This window comes from Astyanax mexicanus, chromosome 3 (assembly GCF_023375975.1).
Source record: "Astyanax mexicanus isolate ESR-SI-001 chromosome 3, AstMex3_surface, whole genome shotgun sequence".
NCBI classification, from domain to species: domain Eukaryota; kingdom Metazoa; phylum Chordata; class Actinopteri; order Characiformes; family Acestrorhamphidae; genus Astyanax; species Astyanax mexicanus.
This window is the reverse complement of record NC_064410.1, coordinates 30738633-30757190: the sequence shown is the minus strand read 5'-3', so window position 1 is coordinate 30757190 and position 18558 is coordinate 30738633. Positions and strand designations below refer to the sequence as shown.

The 18558-nt window shown below is 35.7% G+C and overlaps 1 protein-coding gene across 1 annotated transcript; it reads left to right on the top strand.

Annotated features, from left to right (window-relative positions):
• Window positions 1-5786: 5786 nt before the first annotated feature.
• LOC125799483 (cytosolic phospholipase A2 gamma-like) lies at window positions 5787-17885 on the top strand (the record flags this gene model as incomplete). The annotated part of the gene is made up of 12 exons (XM_049476330.1): window positions 5787-5903; window positions 6370-6512; window positions 8061-8262; window positions 8473-8578; window positions 8661-8801; window positions 10485-10550; window positions 11548-11700; window positions 12243-12374; window positions 14181-14267; window positions 16203-16357; window positions 17125-17296; window positions 17403-17885. Coding segments are annotated over 12 exons (1638 nt in total), but the record flags the coding sequence as incomplete, so codon positions are not given.
• Between the last annotated feature and the right edge of the window lie 673 nt (window positions 17886-18558).

Genomic DNA, 18558 nt, shown 5'->3' with positions numbered 1-18558 from the left:
TGCAGTTTAGGGAGCGCACCAAAGACCTTTGTGTGATACTCCTACATCCTTTCATCATCACTTACGTATTGATGCATTTTCCTTAACTCCTTAACGCTGATTGGTTTTAGAAGCACATGCGTCTGACGTTGGCGTGTTGACAATTCAGCGGGTGGTTCATTCGGTGGAAAGCCTTTCCAGGATAAGGATAAAATGAATGAACAGAATCATTTTGAATCCATAGTAGTGCTGCTTTTCACACTTTTCACATGTTCATCCCAAATTTCAATGAAACATTTCGTCTCCTCCTCGTCCCATGTGCTTATTTTTCCTGTTTTTTCGGTTATTTTTCTTCTTCTGCTGCCGTTGTTGAGGCTCAGCTTCCTGTAATTAGTCCGAAAGTTCGAACCATCCAGAAAAGAGGTTTCACACTGCAGGCGAACCGGACCATGGTTCAGAAGATCCGGACCGAGACCACCTCTCTTGGTCGGACCAAAATCTGGTCCTTTGGTCCGGACCGTAGTTCGCAGCCCCTTTCACACCTGCTACTTTGGTTCGGACCAAACTGAAAAGTCCGAAAGTCCGGACCAAACGAGGCAGGTGTGAGAGCACCCTTAGAGTCCCCCCGACTCATTAACTTCCAATAGCTTACAAATCATTTCTTCAGTCTGCTCATTTGGAAAATAGCTTGTTTGTAAATATTGACTGCAGAGTGTTCGCATATCTGTAGTTGGCATAATACAATTCTTTGTGGGTTTCCTCCTCTATTTCAGCCTGATAATCTTGATATCAATGAGGTAAGTTTACTTGAGTGAATTTTTTCAGCTTAGCATTGTGTACCTTGGGTTGAGTGTTGTCACCAGTTCACGAAACCTCAGTTTCTTAACGTTGTAAACTGGGGCCATGTCAGTTTATGTCTTATACTGTAATAGAGCTATTCACTGCCACTATATATAAAAAATGGACAATGTGATTTAAAGTGTGGCTTTTGGGAGATCAAATGAACCAACTGATTTGCAAAAAGATTTGTTTTTTGAGCTATTTAAATCATCCTCCTTCCTGATGCAGGTGGCCCTTTTTTCTGCATCTGGAGTTGTAGATGTCCGTGGTGCTGGGGAAGCTGACTCCAACAATCCTCTGTGCAGCCTTCACCACCCTCTGCAGACCTTTCCTGTCTGCAGCAGAGCAGCTTCCATGCCACACGTTGATGCTGGAGCACACAACGCTCTCCACCACACATCTGTAGAAGGGGGTGAGGACTGTGCTCCCGAGTCCAGCTCGTCTCATCCTCCTGAGGAAGTAGAGCCGCTGATGTGCCTTCCTGACCAGAGTGGAGGTGTTGTTGCTCCAGGTGAGGTTGCTGAATAGAAATTGGTAGACGGCACTGTATAGAAATCACAGTGCAGCAAAATAACAAGAAAAGCCTGAATAGACACTAACGATATATAATCACCCTACACCCAACGGTTTAACTGACTTTATTAAAGAGGGTGTGAAGGAATATTTGGACTGGGTGCTTTTAAAAGTAGATACAGTGGTACTTGAAAGTAGGGGTGTGTTATATCATATCGTACATGATAATATTGCCAAATATATTGAATATCGTGAACGATGTTTTACCCTCAAATATCGTGCCATATCACCCACCCCTAATGATCACATCAGGGTACTACTTTTTTTTTTTTTTTAAGTTTTTTGTAAAAGAATAAAAACTAAAAAATCTGACTGTTCTCATTTTCCGTTATATATCTACTAGAGACAGATTATATATGTCCAGTATCATTTATTTTACTTTATTCCTGGATATATGGAGATATTTGGAGTACATTATTAGTATCATGACATTCTGGAAAATACCATGAAATATTGTGATATTATTTTAGGGCCATATCGCCCACCCCTACTTAAAAGTTTGTGAATGCTTTATAATTTTATTTATTTAAACATGAATATGAACTAAAAATGCACCTTTTCAGGAGTGTTTATATCTAGCTTGTAATCTGATTATTGCAGGTTATTGAAGTTTGTCTGCAATACAGTCAACAGTGTTGTGCCAGTTCACAGCTTTTCTGAACTAGTTCAAGTTCAGTTCATACATGCTCAAAGTGAACAGTTCACGTTCAAAGTTCACAATTTTAATTCTGAACTAGTTCAAAGTTCAGTTCATTTTACTTTTTTCGTGAGATATTCAAATAAATACTTGTTTTTCACGCCACAAGCTAGAAATCACTATACGTTCTTTGAAACTGCTCATTGTAGACATTTGCTCATGACACTGCAATTGTGAGTTTCACAAACACAGAATTGGTGTCTGTCTCCGTGCATCACTTCTACTAGCAATTTTTTTTAATTGCAGCGTTTTCTCTCACTCTCGTCATTGGTCTCTCTCTCTCTCTCTCTCTCTCTCTCTCTCACTCTCACGCTTTCGTCGTTGGTCTCTCTCCCTCTCTCTCTCTCTCTCTCTCGCCCTCTAGCCAATGTTCATTTACAGGGATGTCTGCCGTTCATGACACATAATGTGAACTAATTCACGTTTAAGTTCTTTATTAAAAAATGTGTTGCGTTCAGTTTGAACTCGTTCACGCACAACACTGACAGTCAACATGTTTACATGAACATGGGTAATCAGATATAGGGAAAACTCAAAGTTTACATCAGTAGGTCAAAAGTTGTTTTTCATTTTTTTTTTATGTTTTTTTTTTTGCTTTGCAACCAGCTAATAATATTTCAGAATAAACATCATGTAAACTCCATGCAAAACTTCATACTGCAGCTTATTTAAACACACCAACTAGAAAATGAAGATAATATTAATATATAATGATATTTAAATCCTCAAGTTCCAGTGTTGCTTTGAACTAAAGTATTTGAATGAATAAGAGCTGTTTATATGCTGTTTACACGACTATTTGCATATTTAGATATCTGCACAAGTCCAGAGAATAATTGTAATAATCATAAAGTGCGTGTAAACACACTCAGTTATTGATTGCGTTGTCATTTTTTGTTGCTCCTTATCTTTTCCATCTTCATGTAAAACCTGTTGTTCAGCATATCTTAACCAAAGGTCACAAAGCCCAGGCCCTCAGAACCTGGTGACACATAACCTCACCCATACATACACACTGTCCCAACATGATCAAACGATTTTCTTTTTTAAATTGTTTCCTATTACAGAAGAGTTCAGTATATATCTCAACATTTCCTTCTTTCTGGACACGCCCACATACTATATACATTTACAGTCCCTATAAAGCCCTCGCTGCATAACATTTACCCACTGGATTCAGCATCTACAACTGAAGGTATGTACTTTTTATTAAACATTTTATGTTACCAGCAGTAAATAATTGTATAGTCAGTAATTACAGTAATTACAGGCAACATTTAATTGAAGCCATATTAATAGTGTATTTGTGCATTGCATCAAGAACATTTAATTGTTTGTCATACTTTAATGTATATAACTTAGTCGAGCTAGTAGCAATATATGTCTAAAACGATGACTAAATAAATAAAAAAATCTCACTGGCAAATTAGAGCAGAAGGCTGTTTAAAATATTATTAAATTGAAAATGTTGAAAAATCTCTTCATTTCAGGCATATTTTATCAAATTAGGTTAACTGGTTACTGTGACAATATACTAAAAAAGGGACCATTTAAAAATAGAGGGTATAAACATCTGGAATATAATCAAGAGGAAGATGGATAGAACCAAGCTGAACTGCTTGAATGTTTGCACCAGGAGTGGCATAAAATTCCAAAAGCAGTGTGTAAGACTGGTGGAGAAGAACATGCCAATGAAAACTGTCATTAAAAACCAGGGTTATTCCACCAAATATTGATTTCTGAACTTGTAAAACTTTATGAATATGAACTTGTTTTCTTTGCATTATTTGAGGTCTGAAAGCTCTGCATCTTTTTTTGTTGTTTTGCCATTTCTCAATTTCTTCAAATTGAGATAAAAAGCTATAAATTTCAATGTTTTTGTTTGTAATTTGGGACAAATTTTGCCTGTAGTTTATAGAATAAAACAACACTGTTCATTTTACTCAAACATATACCTATAAATAGCTAAATCAGAAAAACTAATTCAGAAACTGAAGTGGTCTCTGTTTTTTTTCCAGAGGTGTATGTGAATACTCTTACAAGTAAAGCAAATTTGTAGAAATTAAAATATAGGATATAGACACAAAACTAACACTACACATACAGTATTGCACTGTTTAAATGTACAGATATGCCTATATTACTATTACTATACAGATGTTGCATTAATAACATGTGAGTCCAGATGAATATGATGGGGGTGGGTGGGCAGAAAGCTCTTTGGTGTTTGCTGTGTGACTGTAAATAAGTGCAGAGTTAAGAGTGAGTTAATGTGTGGGTGAAGAGACGATAGCTTGTATGATGTGACAGGTGAGATGAGTTGAGATGATTTGTGATTGTGATGATTGACACATTGCTATTATGTGTTCAGTAGCCTGATGGCCTGGGGGAAGAAGCTGTCACGGAACCAGCTGGTTCTGGTCTTTATGCTTCTGTACGTCCTGGCGCTGGGACAGGTATTGTTTTTTTTGTAATGAGTAAATATGTATAGAGGGTGAGTCAAAAGTCGTAGGGCACCCATTTACTTCAGAAACTAAACATGGTAGCTTTCAAGATGGTGACCAAGTTCTAGACATGGCCTAAAAGATCCCCTCACCTATAGTATTACTTGTTGGACTATACAGATACGTCATGTTTCCTTTTGTTTCTGGTATAAAATGATGTTTTGATACTTTTGACTTACCCCACATATACTGTGCAAATGCACATCTTCTCATTCAGTGCTTTCATTTTTACATTGTAAATGAATACTAAGGTTATCCAGAAAGAACACATTAGAAATCATGTAGTTACTTAAAAGTGTTAAACAAACCAAAACACTCTGTAAAGCATTTAAGTGTCTCTTCTCTGTTGCTGCTAACTTGCAGTTTCTGAAACTGGTAACTCTGATTAACTTATCCTGTACAACAGAAGAAACTCTTGTTCTTCCTTTCATGGGTGGTTCTGATTGACTGTCCCTCATTTCTTAAAGTTATTTATTTCTTACTTTAAGAAGTTGAGAACTTCTTGCCAAATATGAATTAGAACATTACTGAAATAGGGCTATTCTCTGTATACCAACTCAGCTGTTAACTGAAAGCCTGAATTCCAGGTGACTCTACCTCATAAAGCTGACTGAGGAAATCCAGCCTAGATATGCAAAGCTGTCAACTAAGCAAGAGGGGCTTACTTTGAAGTATCTAATATAAAAAAACTGGTTTGTTTAACACGGCATTTCTTGTTTACTAAATAACTGAATATGTTATTCTTTATAGTTTGGATGACTTTAGTATTAACTACAATGCAGAAAAAATCTGTACTGTAGTAAAGTGTTCATTAGGTACTGTGTTGTTGTATTTTGGCAATAACATTAATAAGATGCTTTTACAAAAATGTCATTCTCACATTTGTTTTTCCCTCTTTATTTTTCATATATGGAAAAGATCAGAGGCTCTGGAAGGTAAAGTTGATTGTTACTAGATTGTTAATAGTATGATTTTGTCACAAACATTTTATAACCTTTTAAATTCATCCTAATAATTTAGAACATTTCAATGATACAATGTTGTGGTGCAAATATTCTTACAAAATTTTTACATATGGCCAATGTATTGATTCAATAAAAAATAAAAACTGTTTGTTACTTGCTGGTATTAAATTAAACTTGCAGAAATAAAAGTTACAAACTGTTTTAAACATTCCTGTAATGTGAAATGTGTGTAACAGTAAGGTGAGAGTTGGCCGCTCTCTGAATGATGCTGAGAAGCAGCATGTGACGAAAAGGAGAGAGAAAGTCCTGCAATCCCTGATCCAGCAGAACTTAACAATCAGTCCGGTAAATAATATTCATATTCAGTACTTTGATTTCTGTAATACTTGTATATACACTGTAATTTGTTATCTCAATAATGTACAACATCTATGCTTTTGTAATATGCTAATGCCATAGAAAAAATATATATGAGAGTGAAGAGTTTTTCAGTTGGTAAGAAATCATTATATCGACATCAACAAACTTTAAATAGATCTTAAAACACACAGTTCTATCACAAAATAGGAAGCAAATATTGTTTTTTTCTATGGCATTACTCAAAAGTGAGTTTCTATGGCAGTTTCTATGGCATCACTGTTTATAGCATATTTATTCTAAGAGTGTAGGAAGATTATTCTTCTAAAACTAGATTTATTTCATTACTTTAAACATCTAGAAACACATTTATTTTACTATTCTACTTTAGAATAGCACATATGATCTTTTTTGATGCACAGGTGTTTAGTATTTGTGTTTTATTTAATGGCAGGATGTGGTACCTAACATTGCGGTGATGGGTTCTGGTGGTGGTCTGAGAGCTATGGTGGGACTGCTGGGATCACTGAGTCAGCTGAAGAAAGAGGGACTGCTGGACAGCATCACATACCTGAGTGGAGTCTCAGGATCTACATGGTACTAACATTAAGTATACAGTGTGCGCTACACCATATGGTAAATGTTTTTGGACAGCAATATTCCAACATCTAGTAGAAAGATGCCAACAAAAGCATGATAAGCACATTTTTAATACCCTCATGTCTCAAGATCAGAGAAACAATCACCATCATTCTGCAGCTTTACTAATCCTTTTTTTCCATTATATGTATTTGAATGACTCAGTTTCGCCCTTGCATTAAATTAAACAGATCCAACTTTACAAAATATGCACATATAGAATAATAAGCAAGAATGAAAAAAGTGATGCCACAGCTTTTCAAAACTGGAAGTCCCAGACCGCATAACTGGCATTGCTCAACCTTGTTGGGCAGGATGCCCCTCCCACTCCTAGCTTATTCAGCATGGTGCTAACCAACACATATGCCTGTAAGCTGACAAAGCAGTTTTTTGAACTTTAGTTTTCTCCTCCCAGCGTATTCATCTGTTCATTCATTTCAACATGCTCATGAAGGGCACCAGTGGGTTGAACATAGCCTATAGGTTGGTTCCAGGTGGCAATGGACTCTGAGTGGCTGTGTAGTTACATGTGTTGTTACCAGTACCAAGTTGGGCTTCCCAATTGTGTCCCATCATGACATCCCACTTCAATGCCATATGGCCTCATTGTGCAGTCTATAACCCAGGTTGGGCCAGTTTTGGTTACCACTTCAGGTCTTATCACTGACTCTGATGGGTCCCACCATTGCCACATCCATAAACAGCTCTGGAAAAAATTGAAAACCTCTGGAATATAATAAAGAGGAAGATGGATTATCACAAGCCATCAAACCAAGCTGAACTGCTTGAATTTTTGCACCAGGAGTGGCATAAAGTTACCCAAAAGCAGTGTGTAAGACTGGTGGAGGAGAACATGCCAAGATGCATGAAAACTGTGATTAAAACCAGGGTTATTCCACCAAATATTGATTTCTGAACTCTTAAAACATTATATTTATGAACTATGCATTATTTGGGGTCTGAAAGCTCTGCATCTTTTTTGTTATTTCAGCCATTTCTCATTTTCTGCAAATAAATGCTCTACATGACAAGATATTTCTATTTGGAATTTGGGAGAAATGTTGTCTGTAGTTTATGGAATAAAACAACAATGTTAATTTTACTCAAACATATACCTACAAATAGCAAAATCAGAGAAACTGATGGATAAACTGAAGTGGTCTCTTCATTTGTTTCCAGAGCTGTATGTCTGGCCAACAAAATGTAACAAAATATAATTTTGAGTCAAGTTAAATCAGGTATCCATCAACATTTCTAATTTAAAATAAGACACATAAAAGGTCACCAGTGTTTTGTCTTTTTAATTATGACCTTTGCACACAAAGAGCTACATTAAAATTATGTTATTTAGTGCAACTAATTTAATTTTAGGAGCAAAACAATTTAAATACAGCAAGCTGATAAAGTTAAAGTTGATAAAGTTTGATAAGGAGACATATATTTCATTGCAACAGACTTCAAGGCATTTCTCATTACATAAAAACAATCGTCCTCTGTTTTCTGCAGGTGCATGGCATCATTATACAAAGAAGCAGACTGGTCCACCAAACTGGAGACTGTAAAACAAAACATCGCCAAACGGATGGCGGATGGAAAAGTCAATTGGCTGGATCAAGCTAACAAACTGGCAAAATACTTTTTCACAAAGGACAACTTCAGCCTCACAGATATCTGGTCTGCACTGGCTGTGTCAAGTATGGTGAATGAGGTAAAAGTAAAACAATAATACCTCTATTTAAACTTTCATGCAAACCCACATAAATCATCATCACAAAAATCTTTTGACCATTATTAAATTTATTAAAACGTTGTAGGCAAGCTAACTACTTATCTTGCAGGACAGACATATGTAATTATATCATTATTTGTGTTCACACTGATGAATATATGTTCATTTTCTGTGTTCTGTATTTCACAGGTTGATGAACACAGTGTCACAGAGCAGAGGGACAAAGACGCCAACAACCCGTATCCTATTTACACTGTGATCGACAAGCAGAGTAAATATGACCGACTGAAATCAGGTGATTTTATTTGTGTGTATGTGTGTCCTGATGAATAGATGGTTGTGTAAAAAAAAAAACTAATTGTTCTTTCTGCTTGCAGATCCCTGGTTCGAGATCACTCCAGACGAGTCGGGTTATTCTCTCATGGGTGCTTTTGTAAATACCTCCTTTTTTGGAAGTAAGTTTGAGAATGGGAACAAGATTAAAGATCAGCCACAGATGGACATGCTGTACCTACAAGGTAACACACCACATGTAAAAAACAACAAGAACAATTTCTTCTCAATCAAATGCAGAATTCTCTATTTGGGATGTATGGATTATTTTTGGCATTTATTTTTGGTAGATGGCTTTAATTGCATATTCAGTCAATTTTGATTAATCACATTTGTCATGTTTGGTCAAATGTGATTGAATATGCAATTAAAGCTCATTATTAAAATACTGAGTCTTTTAAAATCCTCAGATTATTTGTCATATTTTTAAGACTTTATACTTAACAGAAATCGTATTTTCCAGCTCAATCACTTTCAATTCACTCAAATATATTTGCCCACCCTCTTATGGCAAGCTGCACCAGGTGGAAAATTGACATTTGATGAAAATGTGGATGACAGAGTTGCAGGCATGTTTAATTTCAAATATATATTTAGATAAATTTAACTTAAATTTATTTTAATGACTGTGATATTTCACGACAGGGTGGGCAGCTTACGATTTATCTCACAATCAATATGGAGACAAAATGGAGAAACACTGGATGAAATTATATCATTAATTGCTGGACATTCTGTACACGTCCTCAGTCCACTGAAAATAAAAAAGTATAAAGATGTCACTGTGATGTCACTGATGTCAAAGGTTACTTTGTATCCAGGGCAACAGGGTAGACAAGGAATTGTTTAACACATTTAAAAAGATTGATACTTTTGTGAAAGTACCTGAATAAATCCTTTTTTTAATTGATAAAAAACGTACTTTGTTGGTATTGTAATGTTTTATACAGTACATTATGAGTTATTTAACCTTAGTTGAAAAAAAAAGAAAATAATAAAATATTTAAGTTAAAATACACAAAATACTTTACAATTATAAACATATATTTGTAATAATGTGTTCATTAAGTCTGTCAAAGAATATCAAAATAATCCAAAACAAAGAAAAAATATATAATCAATAATGAAACAATAGATACATACATTAATGAGCTATCAGATCTGACAAGAACTCTACACTACTGTACAAAGCAATAGAAAGAAACAAAGTGAAAGAAACGAGTGAAAGGAAGTGAAAGGAACAAGAGGCTTTACCTTGTGAACTGAGTGGGTGTATTTGCATGATGTACTGATGACAGATTTTGTGATCATACCTGTTTGGGAACATTTCACACAAAAAGCTATTTAATCCACATTGCCTCCTAACAAACAACATGTAATGTAATGTACAACATGTAATGTAATGTTACATGTAGAAAAAAAATATGCTGGTGACTGTGTGAATATTCTTAATTATCTTAATTTCACATTAAATATGACTTAAATTGAATATTCTAGAGATAACTGCAAAACCCCTATTGATGTTTAATATGGGCCATCCAAAACAGATAATATACAATGTAAACAATCGTTGTAATTAGTCTTAGCAGATAGTGTTGGATTCTTTTTTGTGTCTATTCTGTGTTCTATTCTGAGTAAGGTGCCATCAAGAGGAACACTTAAGTGTAAAAAGTTGTTTTTTTTAAATGCTTACACTGGAAAATCTATGGAGTTCATTTTGTGCCAAAAGTTTCACACAAAAATATAAGAATCAAAAGGAAACAGTGTATGTTGCAAATTCAAAACAAAACAAATATATAAAATATACTGTATATTTTAAATATACAAGAAAGGCTCTTTAATTTTAACTTTTATTCTCTCTTACCTAGGTCTGTGTGGCAGTGTATTAGCAGACATGGAATCTCTTCTTTCTCAGCTACTAACACTGATCAAAGGTATCTGCAGTTTTGTGTAATAGGGGACAGGGATTAGGCCTGGTCTACTGTCTTCATAACCACCATATGATTGATCTACTTTACAAATACAATTCAAGCATAAGAAAACAATATAAGTTGGTTTTTGATAGGAAATTATGTTATAGTTTATTACCTTAGAAACAAGGGGTCCTATCTTACACCCTGCACATGGCGTGTCCCAATGCTCATTGCTGTCTTACACCCCATCAACAGTCTATTTTAACACCTTGTGCCTTCGTCATTAAAATAGCAAAGACACATGTGAATATATCTACGCTGATAGGTGTAGTGGTCTGGAAATGAGGTGTGTTCAGGTACATTTCTGGCGTATTGATATCTTGGCAATGGAAAACAACCTAGACTACAGCCAATAGTCAGACGTTCATCGCTGTCTTGTCAGCACAGGTGTGCCACGCACACAAGGACAACCAGCAGTGCACAAACCCAACTTTGACATCAACAATAAACAGAATACAGAATAAAATAACTTTGCTGTTCTTGTAAATGACCTGCTCACGCACCTTCACAGCATGAACACGCTGGTCAGTTTCCTCTGCTGTAAAAGCTCAGAAGTGCTGCACCATTAAAATAGCAATACGCCAAAGTCAAAGCACTCCTGCTCTTAAAGGGAATTGCAAGTAACACACTGGTTGGTTTATTTCATGTTACACCCAAAACACACCCATGACTGATTAAGAAAATTAACACATTTAGCATTTCAAGCAGCATATTGTGTATATTTCCCGTCCTTGTGATGCCAAAGACTTGCACTAAATCAAGCTGCACAGTGCACAGTTGATCGCTTATGCATAGAATGATAAAATAGGTCCCATGAAGCTCTTTATCTATTTCTATTCATTGGGATATTTGTAGTGAGTGTTTCGATAACGTTTGGGTCTAAGAAAATGATTCAGTATTTAAAAAAAAAAATTCCACCTCTCATTTAATTGTCTTTTATGTTTTTTTTCTCAACCAGCAAAAACGAAAACCACAGCAAAAAGTGTCGTTTTACCAAAAGTGCAGAATGGTTATCAGATGATCCAAACACTTGTGGAATTGAACCTTTGTGCTTTGAAAGGAGGGGACTGTTCAGTTTACCAGAAGACTCTGAAGAACCTCGTAACGAGTGGTAATTTAGCCATATTCTCCGGTTTAAACAGTTGATGACCAGCTATTATTAATCAGGGCATGTTTTAGCTGATCTAAAAGCAGGAACAGCATGACCGGTCTAGTCAAGCTGCTAGTCCTAAGCTGAGTGATCAACACACAACACAATCAGCATGACCACACTGATCCACCATACCGGTCACACAGATTGGTCTGATTGTTTATGCAGATTGATCTGCTTCATCATCAAACAAATGTAGCAGATTCTATGTGAGTTAAATATCGTAATCAGCTAGCATGCCAGTATAGGGTATGTTTCTACCTGAATGACCAGCTTTCTGTGACATTAACCTTCAAGGACCAGCTTAGACCATATAAAACTAGTTACTTGCAAGAATTGGTCTTTTTGCAGGGATAAATATTTGTAACTTGCCTAATGCTCTAATAATAATAATGCATTTTAATACTACTGCTAATAATAATTATATTCTTAAAATAGATTATGTTTAAAACATGTTTATACTGAAAATGACTCTCTTTCTCTTTATATACAAAATAAAACAGAAAGCAAATTGGCCGGTGTTCTAAAATCGCCGACTTCAAAAAAGGCAAACCCCAAAGCAGATATCCAGGACACCACCCTGCAAGTGTGTAACTCATTCTTTGACGTGTTTGGAGAGAAGAGATCTTGGGACAGTAAGTAGAACCTGTCTACCAATTCATTTTCAAAACAATGCACCTGTAATATAAGCATTTAATTTATTTTAATAAATTAAGTTTAAAAATTATTTGATTCAGCTTCAGCTTTTCGCGAGACCATGAGTGACCTGTAAATTTAGTCCAAGACTCACCAAGCTTTTTTACATTACATTACATTACAGTTGGCAGACGCTTTTGTCCAAAGCGACTTACAATAGTGAAGTACAAAAGTAATAGAAGTTAAAGATAAAACATTTTTAGACAGGGCTTAAAGGATGTCGAAGGGAAATAATGGGATAGAGAAGTGAAAGAGGGGAAGAAGGAAATTTTTGCTGAGCAGCCACTGTCCTGCAGGTTACACCTCCACCTCCAGTCTTAGGCTATGTTCAGACTGCCAGCCCACATCTGACCAGCCAAGAAACACAAAAATCAGATGTTTGCAAATCAGATCAAAACCACATTTGGAATTGGTTTGATCTGATCATATGCCAATAACAGTGCAGACAGAAACAAATCTGTAGTCTGAACATAGCTTAACACACTCCATTCATTCATCCTGGATGTAGCATTTTGTACAGTAACTCTGCTTTTAAGCTTCTTTTTCTCACGTTCAAAAAATATTTACACAAAGCTGTTTCAATACGGTACAATACATGTCTCATCTAATTAAATTTGACAATAGGCAGTTGCTACCTGATGTATCTGTCAGTTGTCTTTTTTGTGCTTTTTACTTAGTGCTTAACATATAGAATAGAATATAGAATAGAATATTTTTATTTGTCATTATACCCAGAATAACGAAATTTGAAGTGCAGTCCTCTCCAGGTAACAAGGAAAGGATAACACACAAACAAACCACAATACAAATGGTGACATATTGCACACTGCCCTGTTTAAAATGAAAAATATTGTATTTATTAAGAATTAGCAAATATTAAAATTATTTCACAGTCCCATGTTGTGCTTCAAGTCTTATATTGTGCTATTTAGTGCTCGTACTGAGGTGGGGTGAAAAACATGGTGTCCAGGGTGGGATTTATCAATTACAACTTTTTGATCTTTCTAAAGGCAACGGGAACTGTGTAATTCCTCCAGGGTGGTTAAAGAACACGCAATATATTTGTTTAGCATACCTCACAATTTTTTGCAGTTCTTTTTTGTGGGCTGCAGTGCAGCTGGAGAACCACACACAGAGGCCATGAGGGAGAGCACTCTCTATAGTGATAAAAGAACACATGCAGTCTCTTATCAATGTTGTCTCTCTTGAGAGTCCTCGGGACGTAAAGTCTCTATATATATATATTATAATTTCTAGTACTTGTAGCCCAGGGAAAGGACAGAGTAAGTATTTAGTTACAGTGCAAACACCTGTTTTTCTTCTCAGTTGACAATCAACTCTTGAATCTGTCTGATCAGCCATCTGAGATAAAAAAAGAATGTGTAGCTTTTCTACAGTACATATCAGACCATCAGTGCAACTTACCTCAACATACTCACACAACACAACTCAACTCATGTTCCATTGCATTCTATTAGAATTCAGAGAAAATGCTGATAGCTAACTTTTTTGTAATTGTTCAATATAACGTTATTTAAAGCAAGTCAGAAAGTGTCGTCTACCCAAGGATTTGTTTTATTTATTGTTGTAAAATTATCGTAGTGTAATAATCATATAGTAATAATAAATACGTTTTAAAATAGAGTAACACTTAGCTGTTCACCTATTTAAATATCAGCTAGGATTTTAGCTCAGTGTACTAGAAAATTATTTTTTTTTAATTTCATTTATTCTTATTTTGTCAGGTGTTTGGATTGCCATTGTTAGATCCTTAGAGAAAATCATCAGCTGGGTCTGGGGAACGACGTACAACTATGTCAACAAGATGAAAGGTTGGAAAATGAATGTAATTAATTTAATAATGCTGCTATGCATATGCAATAAACTCTGGAATTGCACATAATGATTTAAATGTTGTTTAAAAACTGCTTACTTTCTGCTTTATGTAAAACATTTTTCTGAATATCATGATCAGTGGCACAGGCGGGCAACAATAAAACGATCACATGAAACTAAAAACAACAAAACAATAACAGGTAAAGGGTCAAAAAAGAAAAGAAAAAGTGATAAAATCTCAGGAAACGTTTCTGCCAGAGAGTTTAGGCACAAAATCATTCATGCAGTTAGATTTTTTTTTCCACAGTGTTCTTGATTCAAGCCCATTTTACAATGCATGGCCAAATACCTGAAATTTCATCTTCATCTTCAGTTCTTGTAGTTTTCATATTTTTTTATACTTTAAATTATAATTAATTGTAACTTTAACACCTTAAATCACAAGTCTTAAATCCTTTTGTAAAGCACTCTGACAAATCAATCAAGAAATGTTACAGAACCTTGTTAAGGCCTTCCAGAAACATCTCAGGGCTTTTATTCTCGCCACAGAAGTCTTCACCAAACACTAATTAAAGTGTTCTCAAATATTTTTTTTCTGTCTAAAAAGCAGTCAATTTATTGTAAAACCCTCGATTTTCGTAGAGAGAACGCATAACCAGCAGTAAGTAAGAACAACAGTAGCTGCATATTCCAACCAATGACTACACAGTGTATAGTGTTTTACTAAGGTTTAGGCACCCTTGACCAATTTACAATTATTATTTTTTTTGAGTAGCAAACACAGTCTTTGTAGCTAATAAACCATAAAGTCAATATTGTCAGCCAATCTTGATGAAGAATTGTTATTTAGTAGCTGTGGTGGAAATACCTGTGACAATTAATAAATACAAATATTAGGTTCTGAGTTGTGTCAAATGAGTAACATGTTTTTATTCATGCAAAATTGTGAGAGTACAATCAGTTCATTAAATCATCACGATCTGAAGGTGCTCTGGGACTAACAGCTTCCCAGAGTGTGTTATTTATCCCTGCTCGGCCTAAACCTAAAGACATGGACCAAATATGGGCATAGGATTTCCGCATGCAGCTGCATCCTTCAAAACTCCCTTCTATCCCAAGACAGAAACTCCCTTCTGTTCCCAGACAGATTGCTTCTCGTCTAAATGTCAGAATAACCTTCTTCCCTTCACATTCATGTCCTGTTGTTTACACAGAAGCGTTATCAGAAAACATTTACCTGCTAGTCAGCACGTACACAAATGTCAGACTAACCTAAGAGTAACTTTGCAAACGAACTAATATGAGTAAGTTACCACTGTGAATAATAAGCGAGAATGATTACATTTAGTGAAATGAACATGCATAAAGTGATTACATTTCTCATAATAGAATGATTATAATGGTGATAGGTGAATTGGTTACAAAGTATGCTCCTTTGTTGGCAGCAAATAGCTTCTTTTGTTTCCCATGTTTGCAGGGCGTCTGCTTCTAAAAAGTTCCTGGGCCATATTGTTTAGTATCTTTCTGCAGTCTTTTCACATTTCCATTATATTTAGGTCAGGGAACTGTGAAGATCAATGTTAGAACCTTTAGTTTGTATCTCTTTAATCAAATCAGAATAGTTTAGAGATATATTTTGGATCGGTATCCCATTAGAAATCATCCTATTTTCAGCTTCAGTCTTTCAACAGGTGGTTTGATATTTGCAATCAGGACTTTCTGGTATTTTGTCAAATCTATTCTTCCCACCCTATGTTTATTGTCGACAATGCCACTACTGGCTACACAACCTAGAAGTATGATACTGTACATGCACCCCTAACACTTTACAGTTTGTCCGGATGTTCTTTTCATGTTTTTTTTTTTTTTTACATCAAAACTACAATATTTAACATTTTGCTAAATTATATGTAATGTTTTATTGTCATCAGTGGTAGGCGTTCACCCCAGTATCCTCAGCTCAGTAACGAGAGAATACGAGGATGCTGGACTGTTAAACAACTCGCCGTATATGTCAGTTCTGAGAAAAGAACGAAACATCGACCTCATCATTTCACTCGACTTCAGTGCAGGAGATCAACTTGCGGTATTGTGTACACACACACACACACACACACACACACATTCACACTCTGTTGCTATCCAAGAATTATTTTGTGAGCAAATTAAGGAGGGTTTTATCCTTTACTTGGTTGCCCTCAGTTTCAAAGGGGACATAAGAGTCATATGAGTCAAGAATCATATGCTTCTATGAGCCATTTGGATGCTCTCTTATTGGGACATCACAATCAGAAAACCTGCAAAAAACAACCCTGGCACTACCCGTCACCTGTCAACCCCCACCATGACATGGCCAGTTACAGCTTATTTGCATAAAAGTGACTCCTTAGTGGTTCATTCTGAAAGGGTCTGAAACATTTCATTTTCATTAACATGTTTTGTAAAGCCTATAGACCTATTCTAACTTGTCTAAAACAGAGATATAATATTTTTCTTTTAATATATTTTTACTTATACTGCCCTCTGCACTGTTAAAAGTCATTTAGACTGTGAAAAAAACAGAATTCCAAAAATGGAGGGATTTACAAAATGTCACCAAGGAATCGTGTGTGAAAGAGACCAGCATAAGCAACAGTAGGAGCAACCAATGTAAACTCAACAATCTCTCTAAGCATCTAATCTTGCTAAAAGTAACCCCCTGGATATAGATCTCCATCCCAAATAATAGAGAGCATTATATTCAACTAAACAGACAAAACGAAAACCTTTTGCAAATCACACTCTACACATTTCCCTTATATAACACTTGTTGCTGGTTTGAACAGAGTTTAATTTTTTACTTTTTTTTTTCAGACAGTGTCTCAAATAGCTCAACAGTGTAGAGAGCTATACATACCTTTCCCGGCATTACCTGCACTACCCGTTGGAGGAACTATAGAACCACAGGATTTCTATGTCTTCCGCGGTACCGGCAAAACTCCAACTGTGATCCACATTCCTCTTTTCAACAAGGTTAACTGCAAAGGTAACTCTACAATTCTGAACACAACATTTCCTAGGTATCAGTGTATTCACCCAGATACTCACCATTATGTGTATTTTAATTAATTCATTCATTATCTTTTTTTCAGGAGAAGTTAAGAAGTGGCAGGACACATATAAAACTTACCAGCTGCACTACACTGCTACTATGATCTCAGATCTCCTGAAAAAAGCGGCTTTAAACATCAAAAACAACAAGCAAAATCTACTGAATGAGATTAAATACGCCATTGAACGGAAGAAGCTTGGATAAAGTAAAGTTGAATACAGATGAAAGGTGTTGAGGATCAGCTAAACAAATATATCTGGGTAGTCTGTAAAGTTTTGCTTGTATTTGGTTACATGGCTTGGAATACTGTAAATATCAAATTAACAAAGTGTGTAATGGGATTTTAAAGACTCTTTTTTTTTCTTTTCTTTTTTTTTTGCAATAGGCAACAAGGTGTGTTTTGTCACACACAGCCCATTTAGTCATTGCTGTATAAACACAATGCCATGGAAATGAAAAATAAAATAAACACATTACCACTATCATCCACAATGATCATGCTGCTTGTAGCCACCAGTTTACATTCCCAATAAAACCATATAAACATATAATTGTGTGTGGTATTAGTTTAAGCAGACTGTTTTTGTCTATTGTTGTGATTTAGATGAAGATCAGAACACATTTAATGACCAATATATGCAGAAATACAGGTAATCCCAAAGGGTTCACATAATTTTTTTTTGCAACTGCAAACTGTAACACCTGCCATTTTAGTGTGGGAGGTTTCAAGGCTAAATTGGACCAGCCTGGTGGCCAATCTTCATTAGTGTGAAGGTTCAATTAGCAGGGTAAGAGCACAGTTTTGCTCAAAATATTGCAATGCACACAACATTATGGGTGACATACCAGAGTTTTGTTGGTGCACGTCTTGCTGGCGCATCTGTGACCAAGACAGCAAGTCTTTGTGATGTATCAAGAGCCACGGTATCCAGATATCATCATACCACCAAGAAGGACGAACCACATCCAACAGGATTAACTGTGGACTCAAGAGGAAGCTGTCTGAAAGGGATGTTTGGGTGTTAACCCGGATTGTATTCAAAAAACATAAAACCACGGCTTCTCAAATCACGGCAGAATTCAATGTGCACCTCAACTCTCCTGTTTCCACCAGAACTGTCCATCGGGACAATAAATTATTGTGGTCTAAAACCAGGTGTTTCAGTTTCACTGTCCAACCCCTGTATATATATATA